Below are 19,340 nucleotides of genomic sequence, written 5' to 3' on the forward strand. Positions count from 1 at the left end.
CTTGATAATATAGATGATATTTCAAATGAAGACTTACAATTTTCTATAAATGATCAACTCTTTCTAGAAACACTATTATTTGAAATTAGGGGAAAAACCATTTCGTATGCATCTTATAAGAAAAAACAGAGAAATAGCCAAGAGCAAGATCTGAGGGAAAAAATAAAGGAAATAATAAACATAGATGAGTTAAAAGTTTGCCAAAAAGATTTAGAAGCTATAAGAAAGCATAAACTTAAAGGAAATATTTTAGGTCAAATGTAAAATGGGTAGAAGAGGGTGAAAAACCCACAAGATATTTTTTCAATTTAGAAAACAGGAACTTTGTTACCAAAATCCTACCAGTAATAGAAAAGGATAATGGAGAAATAATTAGAAATCAAGGGGAAATCTTACATGAAGTAAAACAATTTTATGAAAAACTGTATTCAGAAGACTGTGAATTACATAGCATTAACTTGAATGACTATCTTAGTAACAGTAATATAGAAAAGTTGAATTATATAGAAAAAAATCATTCGGAAGGTAATATTACAATAAATGAAGCATCTCATACTCTAAAAAATATGAAAAATAATAAAAGCCCAGGTTCTGATGGATTTACAGTTGAATTTTTAAGTGTTTTTGGAAACAACTGGGTCATTTTGTAGTAAGGTCAATTCAATTCGCTTTTGATATTAAAAATTTGTCAGTAACGCAGGAACAAGGAATTATAACATGTTTACCCAAGGGAGATAAGCCAAGACAATACTTGAAGAATTGGAGACCAATTACACTTCTGAATACAATCTATAAAATTGCTTCAGGTTCAATAGCTAATAGAATAAGAAAAGTCTTAGATAAACTTATAAATACTGATCAGTCCAGTTTTATCTCAGGTAGATATATTGGTGAAAATACAAGGATTATATACGATATTATGCACTATGCCGAAGAAAATGAAACTCCTGGTATGTTACTTAATGTTGATTTTGAAAAAGCCTTCGATTCTGTTAACTGGGATTTTATAGATAAAGAACTGGATTTTTTTAATTTTGGAAATGACATAAGGAACTGGGTTCATATTTTTCAAAATGGTTCAAACTCATCCGTTAATCAGGGGGGCAATCTATCACCTTATTCTAATATCAAACGGGGCTGTCGACAAGGGGACCCTATCTCTCCATACTTAGTCATTTTATGTGCAGAAATTCAAGCAATTAAGATAAGAAATAATGATAATATAAGAGGCATAGATATAGAAGATACTCCCATTCTACTGTCTCAGTATGCAGACGATACGTCAGTCATCCTTGATGGATCTAATAATTCCTTAAGAGAGACACTCGAAGAACTAAGAAAATATGCAGATATATCTGGACTGAAAATAAGTAAAAGTAATTTGGATAGGTAGTAGGAAATACAGTGATGAAAAATTTTGTACAGCCTGGAACTTGCATTGGGGAAAGCAAAAATTTACTATTTTAGGTATTGATTACCATGTAGATTTGTATAAAATTATTAAAATAAACTATGACAAGAAATTGGTTAAGCTAAAATCTAGTATCACAATTCAACCATCTTTTTATTGCTTTACAAAACCCAGACATATCTTTTATTAAAGAATTAAACTCTGAACTTTTTAGCTTTCTTTGGAACAGTAAAGTAGATAAAGTGAAAAGGGACATTATTATTAAAGACTATACAGAAGGAGGTTTGAAAATGATAGATATCCATTCTTTTATTATGGCACTGAAGTTAACATGGATAAGAAGGTTGTACTCTAGACCAAATAAATGGCAATATATTCTCAGCAAAAGTATTGATACAGGTATTTTGGCTAGCTGTGGATCAGGATATATACAGGAATGTGAAGTTAAGTGTAAAAATCAATTTTGGAAGGATGTATTCAAATCTTGGGGAAATCTTAGAAAGAAAGAAAAGACAATGACAAATAGGTCCGTCTCATTATTAAAAACTCCTCTTTGGTTTAATGAAAATATAAGAGTAAATGATAAGATGGTGTTTTATAAAGATTGGTATAAGAAAGGAGTTGTTATAATTAATGATATACTTAAATTACCACACATGAATACATATTACACTTTTAACGAGTTTAAAGAAAAATACCATATTAATACCAATTTCCTTACATGTCAGGGCATAATAAACAACTAGAAGATGAAAATGTATCATACCCATTAATACACATTAACTTAGAACGTTTCTTGAAGAATAATAAGGGCTCAAAAGATTTCTATAACATACTTTCTTTTAATAAAACTGGAAAAAGAAAGTGGAATGAATTATTTGATTTTGATGACGAAACTTGGAAAAGTATATTTAACACCCCGTTCAGAGTAACTAAATGTTCAAAGCTACACTGGCTTCAGTATAGAATAAATCAACACATATTAACCACAAATTCATATTTATTTAAGATTGGTTTGACAGAAAGTCCATACTGCTTCTTCTGTAACGGAAACAATAGTGCACTTATTATGGGACTGCAGGGAAGTACAATCATTTTTTGAGAACTTTGAGACCTTGTTAGATTCTCTTTTTATTCCATTTACTGTCAATAAAGAAACTTTTATTTTTGGTATTAGAAACAATAGAAATACATACTATACAACTGACAATTTTATTTTGCTCATTATGAAGCAATACATCTATAGAACAAGATGTTTACAAAAAACTTTATCTATTCAAGAGTTAAAATCTATTATAAAAGATAATTACATTATATAAAAGTATATATACACTGTACAAGATAAAGAAAATAGGGCAAAATTGTTCAATAGATGGAAAAAATGGGACTAGCTACTAGAAATAACACCCATCCCCTGACAGTGTGTGTTGATATACTTATTTATTTTTTTTATTTTTACTGAAGGTTTAGTTTTAGTGGCTTTCAACACACTGCATTTTCAAATAGTCTTACTACATCAAGTGGCACAAGTCTCTCTCTTCTCTCCTCTCTCTCTCTCCTTTTCTGTGTGTGTGTGTGTGTTAAACTGTATCTTTTTTCCTGTGTGTGAGTGTATAGCAGTTTTATTTTGATGGATGCTGATGAATGTACATTTTGTATGTATGTAAGTGTGGTAATGATGATGATGAGGATAACAATGGTGATGATGAATGTATTCACGAATAGATGATAAGGATCATGCTACATCATAATCATGAAGATGAATATATGGAGATGGTGGTGATTATGATGATGGTTATGGTGATGACTGTATATAGATGCTGCTTATGAGGAGGATGATGATAGCAGTATAATGATGATGAATGACGATGAACACATTGTATAAGAATGAACGAATGATGATTATGATGATGATGATGATGATGATGATGATGATGATGATATGAATGATGATGATGATGGATATGGTGATGACTGTATATAGATGCTGCTTATGAGGAGGATGATGATAGCAGTATAATGATGATGAATGACGATGAACACATTGTATAAGAATGAACGAATGATAATGATGATGATGATGATGATGATGATGATGATGATGATGATGATGATGATGATGATGATATGAATGAGGATGATGATGGTTATACATGTATATGGTGATGACTGTATATAGATGCTGCTTATGAGGAGGATGATGATAGCAGTATAATGATGATGAATGACGATGAACACATTGTATAAGAATGAACGGATGATGATGATGATGATGATGATGATGATGATGATGATGATGATGATGATGATGATGATGATGATGAATTCATTATCCCACATGTGAATGTATGTGTGTGTGCTTGTGAGGGAGCATGTGTGTGGTTGTTTTTTGACATATGTGATGTACACATAATGAAAAAACAAAAACAAAAAAGAAATAAAAATTACATATCAATATATACTATTTTCCTGGGAACAATTTTATTCAAACCCCATTAAACTGTAGCTTAGTCAAACATTTCCCAGATCAGATGTTTCAATAATTGTTGACAGAGTCAATTTGAGTAATTTTACAATAGTTTGGTAATGCTTTTTGGTGACGCTCTTTAAAATATCCTGTCGACTATATATATAGTTTTCTTAGATGGCTAAAACAGTCTTATATATCCCGTTGGGTTGAAGCTGAATATTTTTTCTTAAATACAGAGAACGAAATAAAGCCAAATCTAAGATAATAATGGTGTCTAACTTATGGCCGATAGTACATTATCACCATGTGAAATAAAGATAAATATTTTATCAACGATGACTTCGGTATTCCCTAGTATATGGTGTTTTAGATAAAGTTGTATAACCTGGTATATTGTCTTTTAGATAAAGCTAGCATAATCTAGTATATTGTGTTTTAGATACAGTTGTATAACCTGGTATATTGTCTTTTAGATAAAGTTAGTATAACCTGGTATATTGTGTTTTAGATAAAGTTAGTATAACCTGGTATATTGTGTTTTAGATAAAGTTAGTATAACCTAGTATATTGTGTTTTAGATAAAGTTAGTATAACCTAGGTATATTGTGTAAAGTTTTAGATAAAGTTGTATAACCTGGTATATTGTGTTTTAGATAAAGTTAGTATAACCTAGTATATTGTGTTTTAGATAAAGTTAGTATAACCTAGTATATTGTGTTTTAGATAAAGTTGTATAACCTAGTATATTGTGTTTTAGATACAGTTGTATAACCTAGTATATTGTGTATATTGTATCTAGTATATTGTGTTTTAGATAAAGTTAGTATAACCTAGTATATTGTGTTTTAGATAAAGTTAGTATAACCTAGTATATCGTCTTTTAGATAAAGTTAGTATAACCTAGTATATTGTATTTTAGATAAAGTTAGTATAACCTAGTATATTGTGTTTTAGATAAAGTTAGTATAACCTAGTATATTGTGTTTTAGATAAAGTTAGTATAACCTAGTATATTGTGTTTTAGATAAAGTTAGTATAACCTAGTATATTGTGTTTTAGATAAAGTTAGTATAATCTAGTATATTGTGTTTTAGATAAATTTACTATAACCTAGTTTAAATGCACACATAAACATATACAAGCGATTGAATTGCCGTTAGGTGTGATTGTATGTAGCTAGGAATTACAAATCACATGATCAGTAACGTGTCTCTATTAGATGAACGAAACAAAAGGTAATGCTACATGTATACCTAAATAATTTAACAACTGTGTCTGTAACTTCTTCTAATAAATCCAAGGTCAGATAGATAGATAGATAGATATGATGACAACGGCTGATAGACATTCGTGGATCCAGTAGATTGATTTGTGCTACACCTAGTTAGCCTGAGATATAGAGAGACCGTTTCTTTGTTTCTGTTGTATTAAGTGTTAATACTGTACACATTTCAAATTTAATATCACCGGTTTGATATTACCTCACTCCGAAAGAGTCGAGATCTATTCATAGGACGGGATGTTTATTAAGTAAACGGGCTTCCAAAACCGGGGTTCGGCACAAACAATACAAGCAGAAACTAGTATTTAACATTTCTAGCTGACTTAGAAACTTATTAAAATTTCATCTCAAAGAGCACGTGGATGCATACTTATCTGTATAGTGTCACAGAGGAACTGATCTGCAGGGTCAATGTACCATATATATATAGTACATGTACTTATCAAACAAAATAACCGTTACCATTTTCAAAATGCATTTGTTTTGCACAAAGCCCTACGTACTTGTAGATCAGCGCAGAAGAAATTTCATAACAATAAGGACATTGAATTTTCATTAGGAAACACATATGGATTGGGAATGTTTTAAGCATATTTCAGCATGCTTTCATTAAGAATTTATACGTTTGAAAAAAAAAAATGAAAAATGAACTGTATTGATTTTAAAATGTTCAGTGTTTAAGTTGTAGTTGTCATTACGAAAACGTTCCAAAATTGATTAATATACAGCTTATGATATAATGTTAATATACTGCATTTAATGGAAGCAGGCCTGTGACCTCTATGTCCACATATAACACTTATAAAATTTCAATTATTATAATTCCAATGTAAAGCTCTCCACGAATTCCTGTAATTGTTAAGAATGCCAAGACCATTGTGATAAATGATGCAAGTCTTTTAGGTCATGGGACCCTTAGATCGTACATACTGTCAGACTAAATGAGAAGCTGTATGGATAAAGTGGGCTTGGCAGCGTCTGCATATGTAAATACCGATCTCAAACCGCTGTGATGACTTTTACTCAGCTACGTCCACGAATGGGCTCTCTGTACATAATCTTGACTGTTAAATTGTAGTGACAAGGGAGACAACCTCAATGGCCAGGATAACTACAAATCTACAACAGGAGATCTGGAGGATTATATCAGGTTTACAACAAACCCCCCCGAGTATTGACTACTACAGAAGTCAGGAAGGTTTTTACAGTCGACAAGGTCGTAACTGAATAGAGAAATTGCATTCGCTGCAAACAATGGCAGAACATTATTTACATATTCGGGGTGAGTTGTATCTTGTAGGACTGTTAGTTCTGAACAAGAATATTCCTTCCTTAAGGGCGTGTGATAAGGCAATCGAACTAAGCATTAGGAACACGCAAGTATAGTGTGCAGGAAAAGCCGATTCCGCACCAAAGTTTGGTGGATCGAAATGAACAGACACAAAAAAATTTGTAAAACATGCCAGGCAGGTACAAAAGCCAGAGAAACAGACTGAATTACCGACCAGTAACAACTATTAACATATACCAGTCTTTGGCACTAGATGATTATTATTTTCGTTGTAGGCTACTGAAGTAAATATCACGAGATAAACATTGCAGAACCATGTGTTGATTTCCTTGCTGAGGAACAGAGCATAAATGAGGAAACATCACCTGGTCTTAAGGAAGCCGAGAGACAAACCAGTTTACGTTTGAAAGTGAGAAAGGGAGTGCAAGCTATAGGTGAGCTAAGGGGTCCAGAATTAGCACCGGAAGCGGTTTCTCGATTGATGACGAAATTTCCGCTCTCCAAAGATACGCAGCTAGTCAGCCACGATGTTACTTCACCAACAAACGAAGTAATTACTCCCCCTTAAAACCACATAATGATAAAAAGTATACAAAGCTCTCCTACCCCAGATCAAGCTTCATAAAGTTCCTTTGTGCGGGTCCATACTCATTCTTACACATTTGAAAGGGGTAATTGGGTCACTCAAAGTTTCAGGCATCATTCATTTAGGGATTGTTGGGCATATTAATATTCACTTTTGGGGTTAGCAAAGCAACATTCATTTACGAACTATTGGTCATATCAATATTCACTTTTGGGGTTAGCAAAGCAACATTCATTTACGAACTATTGGTCATATCAATATTCACTTTTGGGGTTAGCAAAGCAACATTCATTTACGAACTATTGGTCATATCAATATTCACTTTTGGGGTTAGCAAAGCAACATTCATTTACGAACTATTGGTCATATCAATATTCACTTTTGGGGTTAGCAAAGCAACATTCATTTACGAACTATTGGTCATATCAATATTCACTTTTGGGGTTAGCAAAGCAACATTCATTTACGAACTATTGGTCATATCAATATTCACTTTTGGGGTTAGCAAAGCAACATTCATTTACGAACTATTGGTCATATCAATATTCACTTTTGGGGTTAGCAAAGCAACATTCATTTACGAACTATTGGTCATATCAATATTCACTTTTGGGGTTAGCAAAGCAACATTCATTTACGAACTATTGGTCATATCAATATTCACTTTTGGGGTTAGCAAAGCAACATTCATTTACGAACTATTGGTCATATCAATATTCACTTTTGGGGTTAGCAAAGCAACATTCATTTACGAACTATTGGTCATATCAATATTCACTTTTGGGGTTAGCAAAGCAACATTCATTTACGAACTATTGGTCATATCAACATTCACTTTTGGAGTTAGCAAAGTAACTTTCATTTCAAATATAATAAAGCGAAGCAGCAACCTTTATTTAACAAAGATGGTAGTTATATATCAAAACATTATCTACAACTAATCACTAATGAACACATATGCTGTACAAACACTAGCGCGTGTGCCAAAGGTACAAGTAACATGCAAATAATTTGCATGAATTAACAAAAAAATTAAACCCAAAGTCCACCCCCACCCTTCCCCTCACAAAAAAGAGGACCAGTTCTACCCTAATGAATCATGGTATGAGATTTCTTAGGACAATGCAGCTGATATCAGCGTTATGGGTTGTCTCAGAGGCAATAATTGACTGTTGAACAAAATTAGCCACCTCCACCTCATCTAAAGAGTGGTCAAGGTAGACTTTGTACTAATTACTGGTCAAAAACCCTCGGTATCGCTGTAGATACTGTCAAAAGAGTCAGTATGTCCCTAAATATAAATATGCCCCTTCAGAGACAGCCGATGATGATGGATGAGTTGTACATGTAATTATAATCCATGCGTTGAAGTACGGACACGATGAGATAACACAAAGGAGCTGAATGATACTTCTAGTGGTGAAATATACACGGACATATGTTAATATCGACTGAAGTGGTTCATATCATTATCACGGTGTAATATGACAGGGACTACTTTCACTTTCGATTTGTTTTCTAAAAATCAACCAAGTTAAAGTACTTGAGGGTTTTTCCGCTGGTCCATCCCGTCGTCACAGGTAGGTTTTAATGTTTGTGGTACTGCTGGCTTATAAACGCAAACAACAGAAATAATATTCAATAATCTGAAAGACACTGTCATCATTATGTCACCGGGAAATACTTTCCAGAGGCAATATGAAGTCGGTTGTATTCTAAGCTCGTTTTTGTACATGTATTACTGGGGTTTCCTCGATTTACATGGCGGATCGGGCGTAGGCGATGAATTAGACAGAATTAAGGATGTAGGGTGGCACAGTGGTATTCACTCGCCTTTCACCTAGCCGTCCGGGGTTCGATTGCCGGAACGGATGTGAAAAGGTTTGGGGTGACCTGCCCGAGTACGTGGGTTTTCCCTGGGTACTCCAGTTTCTCCTTACATTAACACTTCCCGCGCGCTTCCGTTCGGGAATACAAGTGTGATTAGTATAGGCTGATATCATGTTTCGCAATCGTTGTAAAATAATAAAGTTTGTATATAATTAGACCGGATGCTAAATCTCTAAACTTACATTCCAGTGTAAGGCTGTTTTTGAGCTTTATTTTTCCATTTCTTAGCCCAACGCCATCAGATGACGGACAGTTCAAATTGACCTTCGTCCGTGGTCCATGTTCCGTCCGTGAACAATCCGTATCATCGATAATTCATGAGAAGTACTGAAGTGATTTTTCTAAAATTTCATATGTAGGCTCTACCTCTCCCTAGTTATGTAGATCCAATTTCGAGACTAATCTGCGGAACAAAATGGCCGACGAGTCGCCATCTTGGATTTTGACAAATGAAGTTTGTTATCGCTATATCTTCAGAAATACTGAAGGGATATTTCTCAGATTAATTACATGCATTGTTCATATTATCAGTAGAAGATAATTGTCGTTATTTCTTGTTTGATATTTCTTAACTTTCATCTGTAGAATTACTGTCTTATCAATCAAATGATTAAGAGGGAAGGGGAGAGAAGGAAAAAGTAGAGAGAACAAAATCAGTCTTACATAGAACCAAAAAAGATCATTCAATGGTTGGCGGTAAGATTACTCTATTTCTTGTCATTTTCCGTTTTAGAGACTTAAATCAGCGCTGTGTAAATATTTTCGAATGAAATAGACAACAGGTTGCATTTTAAAAGGTGCATTATCACGCTAGTCCAAAGTGCGCGGCATCAATGTTGTATACTAGAACCATAATATCAATGTAACGGTGAGGTGACTCTACTAACAATATTTAACAAACGTTTCATTTGTGTTACTAGGTCAAAATGACAGCGAAAACACAGCATACCTTAATTGACGAAAAAGCCAATATTCCAATAGCGTTATCCGAAATAAAAAGCCAGAAGCTGATTGCTGTCGATTGTGAAGGTGTCAATTTAAGTAGGAAAGGGGAGCTCACTCTGCTGGTCACAGCAACAAAGGCTAAGGTTTTCATCTTCGATATATTAAAACTCGGACAGTCTGCGTTCGACAATGGGCTTCGTGAGCTTCTGGAGGATGACTCCATCGAGAAATTAATGTTTGACTGTAGACAAGATTCAGATAGTCTATGGCATCAATTCAAAGTTAAAATAACAGGTGTTCTTGACATTCAGCTTCTAGAAGTGATGTTCCGCAGAGTTCACTCTCCTTCAGAACCGAAACAGTACAAGTCCTACAGGCGAAGCGCGAAGACCGACGATGTTGAAAACATTTACGGATATCGAAAGTGCATCGAATTATACCTTGATGACAAAGATCTGGTTGAAAAGAAAGAAAATGGCAAACAAATGTTTGATAGTGGGAGAGAAATATGGAAAAGACGCCCACTTCCGGAACCCCTGGTCGAGTATTGTAAAGTCGATGTTTCCGGTTTGTTCCCGCTGTATGAAAAGCTTAAACAGTCTAACGATATCCTACCACGTCTGCGAGTTGCATCCAAACGTTATGCGGACATGTGGAGAAGAAAAGAGGAACGAAGTTTTAATGAATACGAATCAAACGCCTTACTGCCTTTGGACATCATCCCAGAGTCGGGAACACTTAGTTTCCCTCACGCGTCCACGAAATGTACAAAGTGTGATCGGATGTTTCCTAGAGATGAGTTCAGTGGTATACAGCTGCGACAAGGGGTCCAGAAATGTCGGGTGTGTAAAAAAATTAAACTTAGGATAGATGTTCAGCAAAACAGAGAAGATAACTGGGGGCGGGAAGAGGAGTATTGCTATTTTGACGAAGAAGTGGAAGATTATTTCTAAAGAGAAAGAATAACTCTACAGGATTTACATTGTATCTATCTTTAACCTTTCAAACCCAACCGACCTTATGAAAATACCATATTGTTAAAACTTTATCAGTAACAGTAAGGACGTGTAATTATTGTTGGGGTGTATATCGAAAGTAAGATTAAATTACTAAATAATCCGCTAATCGCATTCTGCTCCTTCTGAGGTCAGTGTTCGACCAATTTTTATCGCAACAAACTTTTATAGATTGGGATGATGGAAAAAATTTGAATCAAATTCAAGTAGATAGGAGTTGCTTCCCTTGTATGTCATTGTATTGTTATAATTACCTAATGATAAGATTGTATATCAGTATGTTTTGTCTTGTGCCACTGTGTTGTGTGTGGACTTTAAAGGCTCTACCTGATAACTAACATCTTTATCATATCGGAATTGAAATGTCAATAAACTTGTTTGCAGTCTAAATTAAAAATATGTAAAATATTTTCTGTGTAACAAATCTGGTACCCTCAGCCACAATGTATGTATCTGTAGCGTTACTCTTACTCAGTAAAATACAGACGGAGACATGATGAAGACTTGAGGGAACATGCTTGACACTGTTGAACAAACAGATGTAGGAAGTTAGTTAAAAGTGAGTTGTTTACGTTGTACGTTATAGGGAAGGCAATAGCTATCCAATAGATTTGAATCAAGGACTTTGAGCGGACCTGGACAGGAAACTATTTTCCCATACATCGTCCACACAAATCTCCTCCTGGATATCATCGTCTGGTCACAGCACGGAAAACGAATGATCGTGGTGTAGGACAAGTTGGCAACTTACAATAAAAATCCCGAATTATATCATATATAGGATGTTATTTGTGCAAATTCGCCGAATTAAAATTCCAAATTAAAACTGTATACTAGGGTCATTTGTGCCGTGATATCATCCAGCCCATCTAATATCATTAACATGTCTTATTTGTGTTTCTTCTTCATAAAAATACGCCATATACAAATAGCTTTTGTTGTGTTGTGACTTCAGTAATAATTCCTGGAGGTTGAAATTATGTCAAGAATTTTTACAGTGTTTTGTTTCCATCAGTGACAACCAGAATCGAGTTATTTTGAAGATAAATGTTTTACTGCATATCAACGCAAACTTTCTATACAAAAGTAATGTTAACTCGTTTGAATAAGCAATAAAAACATTACAAATCAGTTTTTTATGTAAGTGTTTGTGTGGCGATTTGATAGTGTAATAATCAGATTGAAATGCTTAAACTATTCGTTTGTGTAAGGTGCCATGTTTATACCAGACTAATAAACACAAGCTTTAATCCTGCTTAAAACGTTTTTTCTAATTTATTTATTTAATTCAAAATTGTTGAACTTGTTTATAAATCAATGGGGACAAATGAACAGGACAACCCCTACCTGATCATTATCAACGTCAACATTTACTCAGATTTTGATAACAAATATAGAACTCGTTTCTAGGTTTGTTTCAGAAACAGTAAGGTGTCCTGGATTACCTGGTTTTATATTCAATATCACTTCGCGGTATATTCTAGCCATTATGTTTACAGAAAACATTCTAAATATAGTAACAACTTCCGGGTAGTATTTATCACAAATGACAGAGGTTTATAAAAAGACAAAGCGTATGATTGCTTTATATAAGATATATATAGCTTTGTTATGCATTCCTCGATGTGTTCACTGAAGTCGGTTATTTCCTGTCTGAACGGCTTTCTATGGGTTGTACGTGACCAATAGGTGAGGGAAACAGTTCACGATTTTTGTTCCAGGTAAGATTATTAACAAATATATTTTGGTTTGACACTTAACATATAAAACAGCTGTAATAGGTAGATAAAGGATACAGATAGATATTTGTCCCTTGTCAATATATTCGATATCCATTGTTTCTAATGGGCTAGTGTATTTCAGTGCAATGACGATACAGCTGTAGAATACGGTTTTATATATTAATCGGCATACATTTATCAAATAATGAAATCACGATTCAATGTGTAAAATATCGTTGTTAGTTATACGTTTTTGTGTTGCTGTGTTGTGATTTGTCAACTGAACGCCTGTTGTAGTCCACACATATCAATAATGTTTATATCCACTATAACACGCATAATCTTGCATAATCTTCACACTAGGGTAATTCTGGTAGATGGTTGTCACTAACAAGCGAGATCTTACCTTTGTTCAGACTAGGGTAATTCTGGTAGATGGCAGTCACTAACAAGTGAGATCGGACATATATTCAGACTAAGGTAAATCTGGTAGATAGAAGTCACTAACAGGCATGATCTTACATCGCAGAGGCTACCTCCCGAACTGCAGAATGGAAAAGCGGAACATAATTAGTTTGTAGCTTCTGGTGACATGCAATGAGATAGAAGAGACATATTATTTCCTTTAGTGAATTTACATAGGGAAACATAGATGCTAATTTTACCCACGAGTGTTAATTCGTCTTTTATTCGTGAGTTAAATATGTTATAATAATAAGGCTTTTCAGCATTCACCTCTTCAGGAGAATTAACAGACATTGATAAAAACAAAGTGATAAATACGCTATTGATGAATAAATAAACGATTGAGGATTCAAACCCATTGACTTGTTCTGCAAATTAAAAACATTCCCATGTGCATTTTGATATGAATTACACAAAAAGAAAGTCCCTATGCTGTAAGACGCTGTACGTGTTTGACACTCCTTGTTGTATACCTTGCTTAAATTTGTGAGCGTCATATTACTTGACCCAGGTTTAAATGGCGAGTGTCGTCGATGAAGCAGATGCCGCTTACCCTTCCAGAACACCTGGTCTTATTTTCCTTGTACATTTTCAGGAGTTTCCGTGCAAACTTCTCGTTTATCAATATTTACCCTAGTTTCGCTGCATCGGAGTCTGAATTAAAATTCTGCTAATATGTTTCTATTTTCTGTGTTGTTTTCCAGCAGAAGCACTTCGCACAGAATCGACAGAATAAAAGTATAAATTATTTTACCATTACAGGATCAGCATGGCAACTCCTAACAACCATACCCTAATTGATGATAAAAGCGGTCTCATCCCAGCATTCTCCGAGATAAAAAGTCAAAAACTTATCGCCGTCGATTGTGAAGGAGTCAACTTAAGCAGGAAAGGTGAACTGACTGTTTTAACAATTGCTACAAACACAAACGTTTTTATCTTCGATATTTTCAAACTTAAACAGTCTGTATTCGACAACGGCCTGCGTGAAATTTTGGAGAATAAATCGATTGAGAAGCTGATGTTTGATTGTAGACAGGATTCTGACAGCTTGTGGCATCAATTCCGGGTACGAATCACTGGTGTTCTCGATCTGCAGCTGCTTGACATAATTTATCGCAGAAATCGAAGACCAAGACGAACATATGTGTCGACTAAAAGAAGTGAAAAAGATGGAGAGATAGAGAATATAAATGGCTACAAACGCTGTCTCGAGAATTACGTCTACGACCACAAACTGCTGGAACAGAAGGAGAAAGGAAATATACAACTTAAGGACAACTACATGATATGGAAGGTGAGACCTCTCTCGGAAACCCTCATCCAGTACTGTGTTGTTGACGTCATCGCCATGTTTCCGATGTACAAGAAATTGAAGGAGTCAGATGAGGTTCTTCCACGGCTATCTGTAGCCTCAGAGCGGTATGCAGATATATGGCGAGGTATGGAAGATAGATCGTTTGACAGATTTGAATTTAATGCATTCCTTCCGTTAGACATAATCCCTGAGGAAGGTACATTGAATTTCCCGTTCGCATCCACGAAGTGTTCAAAATGTCACAGGAAGTTTCCTCACGACGAATTCCGTAAGGTACAGATGAGGAATGGTTCACAGACCTGTCGTGTATGTAGAAAGGTTCAACAACAAGCACATCGTCGTTAGTCTTGTTTTAAAGGCTTGTTCTATTTTTGAGGTAAAAGCATGATGTTACTAAAATAGATTGAATGCAATTTCAGGACATTGACATGATGTTGTGTTCACGTTTATACATACCGCTTAATGATTTTAAGCAGCTTTAGTCACTTAAGCGTAGACATGAAACCTTCAAGATTCAACAATGAGAGACGTGCAATAAAGATGGCAGATAATGTTCAAGTACGTGCGAGTGATCAAAATACCCCAAGGAAAGATGTTGCTAAACATGGCAACGGTGACCTTAAATCCTAGAACGTCAAACTCCAAGATATAAGTGTCCGTTATAAGTGTGTGAAGTTGCTAAAAACTTTTAAAGTTTACCGAGAAGCACGAGTGTTACTTTACATACTGAGACATCCTAACAACTCCCGATTTATCCCGAATATCTGTCGTGAGGGGATAATGAACATGAGTGTATGTAAGGTGTATATCTCATGCTTATTGTATTGACATACACATAATTACCTGAGCACAAGGAAACTAATATACATGTATGTGTTCAGATTATTCATGTGAGATATATCGGGACAATAATGTAAACATCGAAAAACGGCCATATTGATTTTATCCTTTGGAACCTAGATAAAATTCCGCCAAACACGACACATCTCCTTCTCTATCATTGATATCAGTTATATCACCGGTCTGTATAGTAGATTTAATTTTGTTTTAATTATGTTTTCCATCAACTAACTCCATACATTTTCTGTTATAATTTACATCAGTTATATCACCGATTTAATTATGTTTTCCATCAACTAACTCCATACATTTTCTGTTATAATTTACATCAGTTATATCACCGGTCTGTATAGTAGATTTAATTATGTTTTCCATCAACTAACTCCATACATTTAATTTTGTATATTCTGTATAGTAGATTTAATTATGTTTTCCATGAACTAACTCCATACATTTTCTGTTATAATTTACATCAGTTATATCACCGGTCTATATAATAGATTTAATTTTGTTTTCTATGAACTAACTCCATACACTTTCTGTTATAATTTACATCAGTTATATCACCGGTCTATATAATAGATTTAATTTTGTTTTCCAGGAACTAACTCCATACACTTTCTGTTTTAATTTATGTACACATATTATCTAACAGTTTAACTCTTTTTATCATTTGATAGTATGTTATATTTAACCCAGATATATTTACATGTTCCTGTTTGTCAATGTTAAAACATCCAGCCAGTTCGTGGTGTACTAAAGTATTAAGTATTAGTATTGTCATATCATATCACACAGTGCAGCAATTAGAACAAACTAGATCACAGCAGGTCATTCTAGTCCTAATACTGTACTATATGAACCTTCTGTAGATACAGTGAGACGTCTCTGTTAAGACAACCTTGGGGATTGGACTGAAGTGGTCTATGTAGTGGGACTGTCGGAATAGCGAGCATGACCAAGTAGACATATTTCCTTTTCTGTCACCTCTCTCCCTATTTTCACACTTTCGTGAGTTGTTGTTTTTTTGTTTTTTTTTGACTGGTCGGTGGTCTGATTAGTGTTATGAACTTTCATACAAAACTAGTCTGTGGTACTTTTTAAAAGTGGTCTTAACTGTGATGTGGTCTTAATGGTGAATCTTACATTACACATTTATATATACATATAAAAAAATCTGGGACTGAAATAGCAAGTCTTACTTTATTTAGATGATCTTCAAGCGAGGTTTTACTGTATTTCTATCGCTGTTTTAGGAGTAAACATTGATTCGTTATAATGTTTTATAATGATTACTTTCATATGTATTTTCCATGGTTTGATAACAAAAATCCTTTATCTCATATTCTTAAACTTATCTGTGAATTCAGCGTGTTTTTACAGGTTGATTAAGCATTCTGTGATAATGAAGAAAAACATATTTTGTAAAAACGAATGATGTATAATTTTAAACATACATTTGTATAAATGATACATAAATGTTGATAAAAATAAAAGAAATTTTTACACTGTTTTTTTTTTATTCCTGATTCAATTCTAAGATTGGAGTCGATGTTGGGACAGGAACTCTCTAATCCGAACTGACTTTCAAGAGGTATACCTTTAACATTTAATATATGTATGGAAAGTGGCCGAGTTGACCTGCTTTTGCTATAATATTTTTTTGCAATCTCGTCACATTACTACATACCATAGAATAGAGAATATGTTGCTACAGCCGAAAGGTCCCCTGATTTCACTACAATGTTACATATTTGATACCTCATTACAAACATGCTCCATTTGTCAGATGAAATGGTCAGCATGGTCGTCATGGAAACATAACACGTATTTTTCTAACTGATTGTGACTGTGTAACTTTGACTTGGAAAACGAAGGGAGATTTGAAATGAAAACAGTTCAAGCTCCACATCAAAATCGGAACTTCCCCGAATATATCTAACATGTATGACGAGTTATTATGAGCTTGTAGTTTGTCAGTGACATAATGATAGAAGGGATCGGAGGCTGCCTTTGTCTTTGTAAAACTCCACTAAGAAAGTGGATAAAATAAGCTTCGTTGTGTTTACATATTATTTTCTCCAAAAATGTATATAATTAATCCTTTTCATGTAGAATATGGATGTTATTAGAAATAATTTCTGTTTCACTTTTGATATTTAACAATTTAAATGCTCAGGGATATCTTTGATGTTTTGACTACAGTTTTTTTTATCACAATTATTCATTTTAAGTTCTCTCTTTTTGTGTCAACTGACCCGAAGGGTCAAGATGACCTATAGCCATCGTATTTTGTATGTCTTCGTGCACCATACATAAACTTTCCATTCAAAAGACTATTTATTAATAACCATAAGGTCAAGGTTGTTGATAGTTCGCCTGTACTATGTTGGAATGAAGGGCTACAAAGTTCAAGGTCAAAGGGGCAGAATATCTTTTAACAGCTTCTTCACAACGACCAAATAAACCAGGGTCTTGATTTGGGCATGTAGCATGCTTTAGAAAAGAGCTACCAATTTGTTCATACGAGTGACCCTGATTCACTTAAGGGGACAAAAAAGATCTGGTGCCCCCATGGCAACATTGAAGATCTTGATCGTTCTTTGTCAGCTCTTACTTTCTGCTCTCTCCCTCCCTCTTGAAACTCATCATAACTTTACCTTGCTCTTGCAATTATGTTCAATGCCGTAAGATCATGACCATCTACTATCTACTTGTAGATGAGGTCTGCCTCTCTATCTTTGAACAAAAGAATCGGCGTTCATTGTATCGGACGTAAATGTTCAAAAGGCTGGTTCAGGGTAAACGTTCTAGAAACAGTCAGTGTCGTGTGAGGAGGGTTGCCTAAGGTTAGAGCCAAAACATAACATATACAAGAAGAAAGGAAAACTCAAAGATCCCCAGTGCTGAAAGGAGTGTGGCAGATAAATACTGGTCATTGGAACGTTTCACTTCTACAGAACATGTTCAACTGTAGTGGAGGACACAGTCGTATCTTACGATAGCATGGAGAGGGATACAGAAGGTCGTAAAGTCGGCTTAGTAAATGTCTCCTAAACAGAAGACATCGAGAAATAAAAAAAAAAACGAATAGTTAACATTTTTCATCATTCGTAGAAACCGTGCAAAATTATGCCGATTTATAAATAAAACTGTACCCTACAGCTGTTTCGTCACTCTAGGATTTCTCGGCGTTATCAGGACCCAAATGTGAAGATCCAGGACGGAACTCTTACGACATAGCAGGGGAAATAACCCATAACGAAATATTGATTATCAAATAAATAGAACCACGTCTGCTGTTTCTTTCACAGACACCTTTAACGGACATACGGTCCATAGACAGAAATTTACATCAGGAAGAAGCGACTTCAGTGAATACCATGAGTAATGAATTACGATGCTATATTTATCACATATACTGCCGTGGTACGTTTGTTGTTTCTATAAATCAATATCATTTGGGATATATATTACCCGGAAGTTGTTACTATATTAAGAATATTTTCTGTAAACATCATAATTAAAATAAACTATGAAGTGATAATGAATACAAAAACATGAACGCTAGGACACATTGCTGTTTCTGTAACATATCTAGTAACGAGATCCATATTAGTTATCAAATCTGAGGAGAAACTGTCGACATTTACGTCTACACACACCCTGTCTAATGATGATGTATGGGGGTTGTCGTATTGTCACCAATGTTTTTTTTCAACTTGTGTATTTGAGAAAAAAAATATGAAAAAATCTCTAATGATGAATAAAGCTGATATTTATTACTCTGATGTGTTGCATAACACCCTTGCTAAACAATTAATTTCAAAAGTATAACCTTATTATCAAATTACCCGGCTGTAACCCTACCCGGTAAATCGACTTATCGCGGGGCACAAGCACAATGAGGAATGACATAATTTATGCTTTGTATGTTTAAGTTTCGACAGCATGAACAAGTTAAATTTTTGTTTATATATTAAAGCTATGGCCAATATTTATGCGATTTTACATAGTCGTGCTTGTTAACATTGAACTCACAGAAATGAGGAAAGCTTAAGATGAAAAACGAAACTGCAATGAATTGTAAGATATACGATGAGGT

At 34.5% G+C, this 19,340-nt stretch overlaps 2 protein-coding genes across 2 annotated transcripts; both read left to right on the top strand.

Annotated features, from left to right (window-relative positions):
- Nucleotides 1–9,856: 9,856 nt before the first annotated feature.
- LOC132552898 (piRNA biogenesis protein EXD1-like) lies at nt 9,857–10,828 on the top strand. The gene has a single exon (XM_060217095.1). The coding sequence runs from the start codon at nt 9,857–9,859 to the stop codon at nt 10,826–10,828; it is 972 nt and encodes a 323-aa protein (XP_060073078.1).
- Nucleotides 10,829–13,846: 3,018 nt separating this feature from the next.
- LOC132552896 (piRNA biogenesis protein EXD1-like) lies at nt 13,847–14,740 on the top strand. The gene has a single exon (XM_060217092.1). It carries the CDS (start codon nt 13,847–13,849, stop codon nt 14,738–14,740), a length of 894 nt encoding a protein of 297 aa, XP_060073075.1.
- The last annotated feature ends 4,600 nt before the right edge of the window (nt 14,741–19,340 follow it).

This window comes from Ylistrum balloti, unplaced genomic scaffold, assembly GCF_031769215.1.
Source record: "Ylistrum balloti isolate Yb309-2 unplaced genomic scaffold, AGI_CSIRO_Ybal_v1 Utg370286, whole genome shotgun sequence".
NCBI classification, from domain to species: domain Eukaryota; kingdom Metazoa; phylum Mollusca; class Bivalvia; order Pectinida; family Pectinidae; genus Ylistrum; species Ylistrum balloti.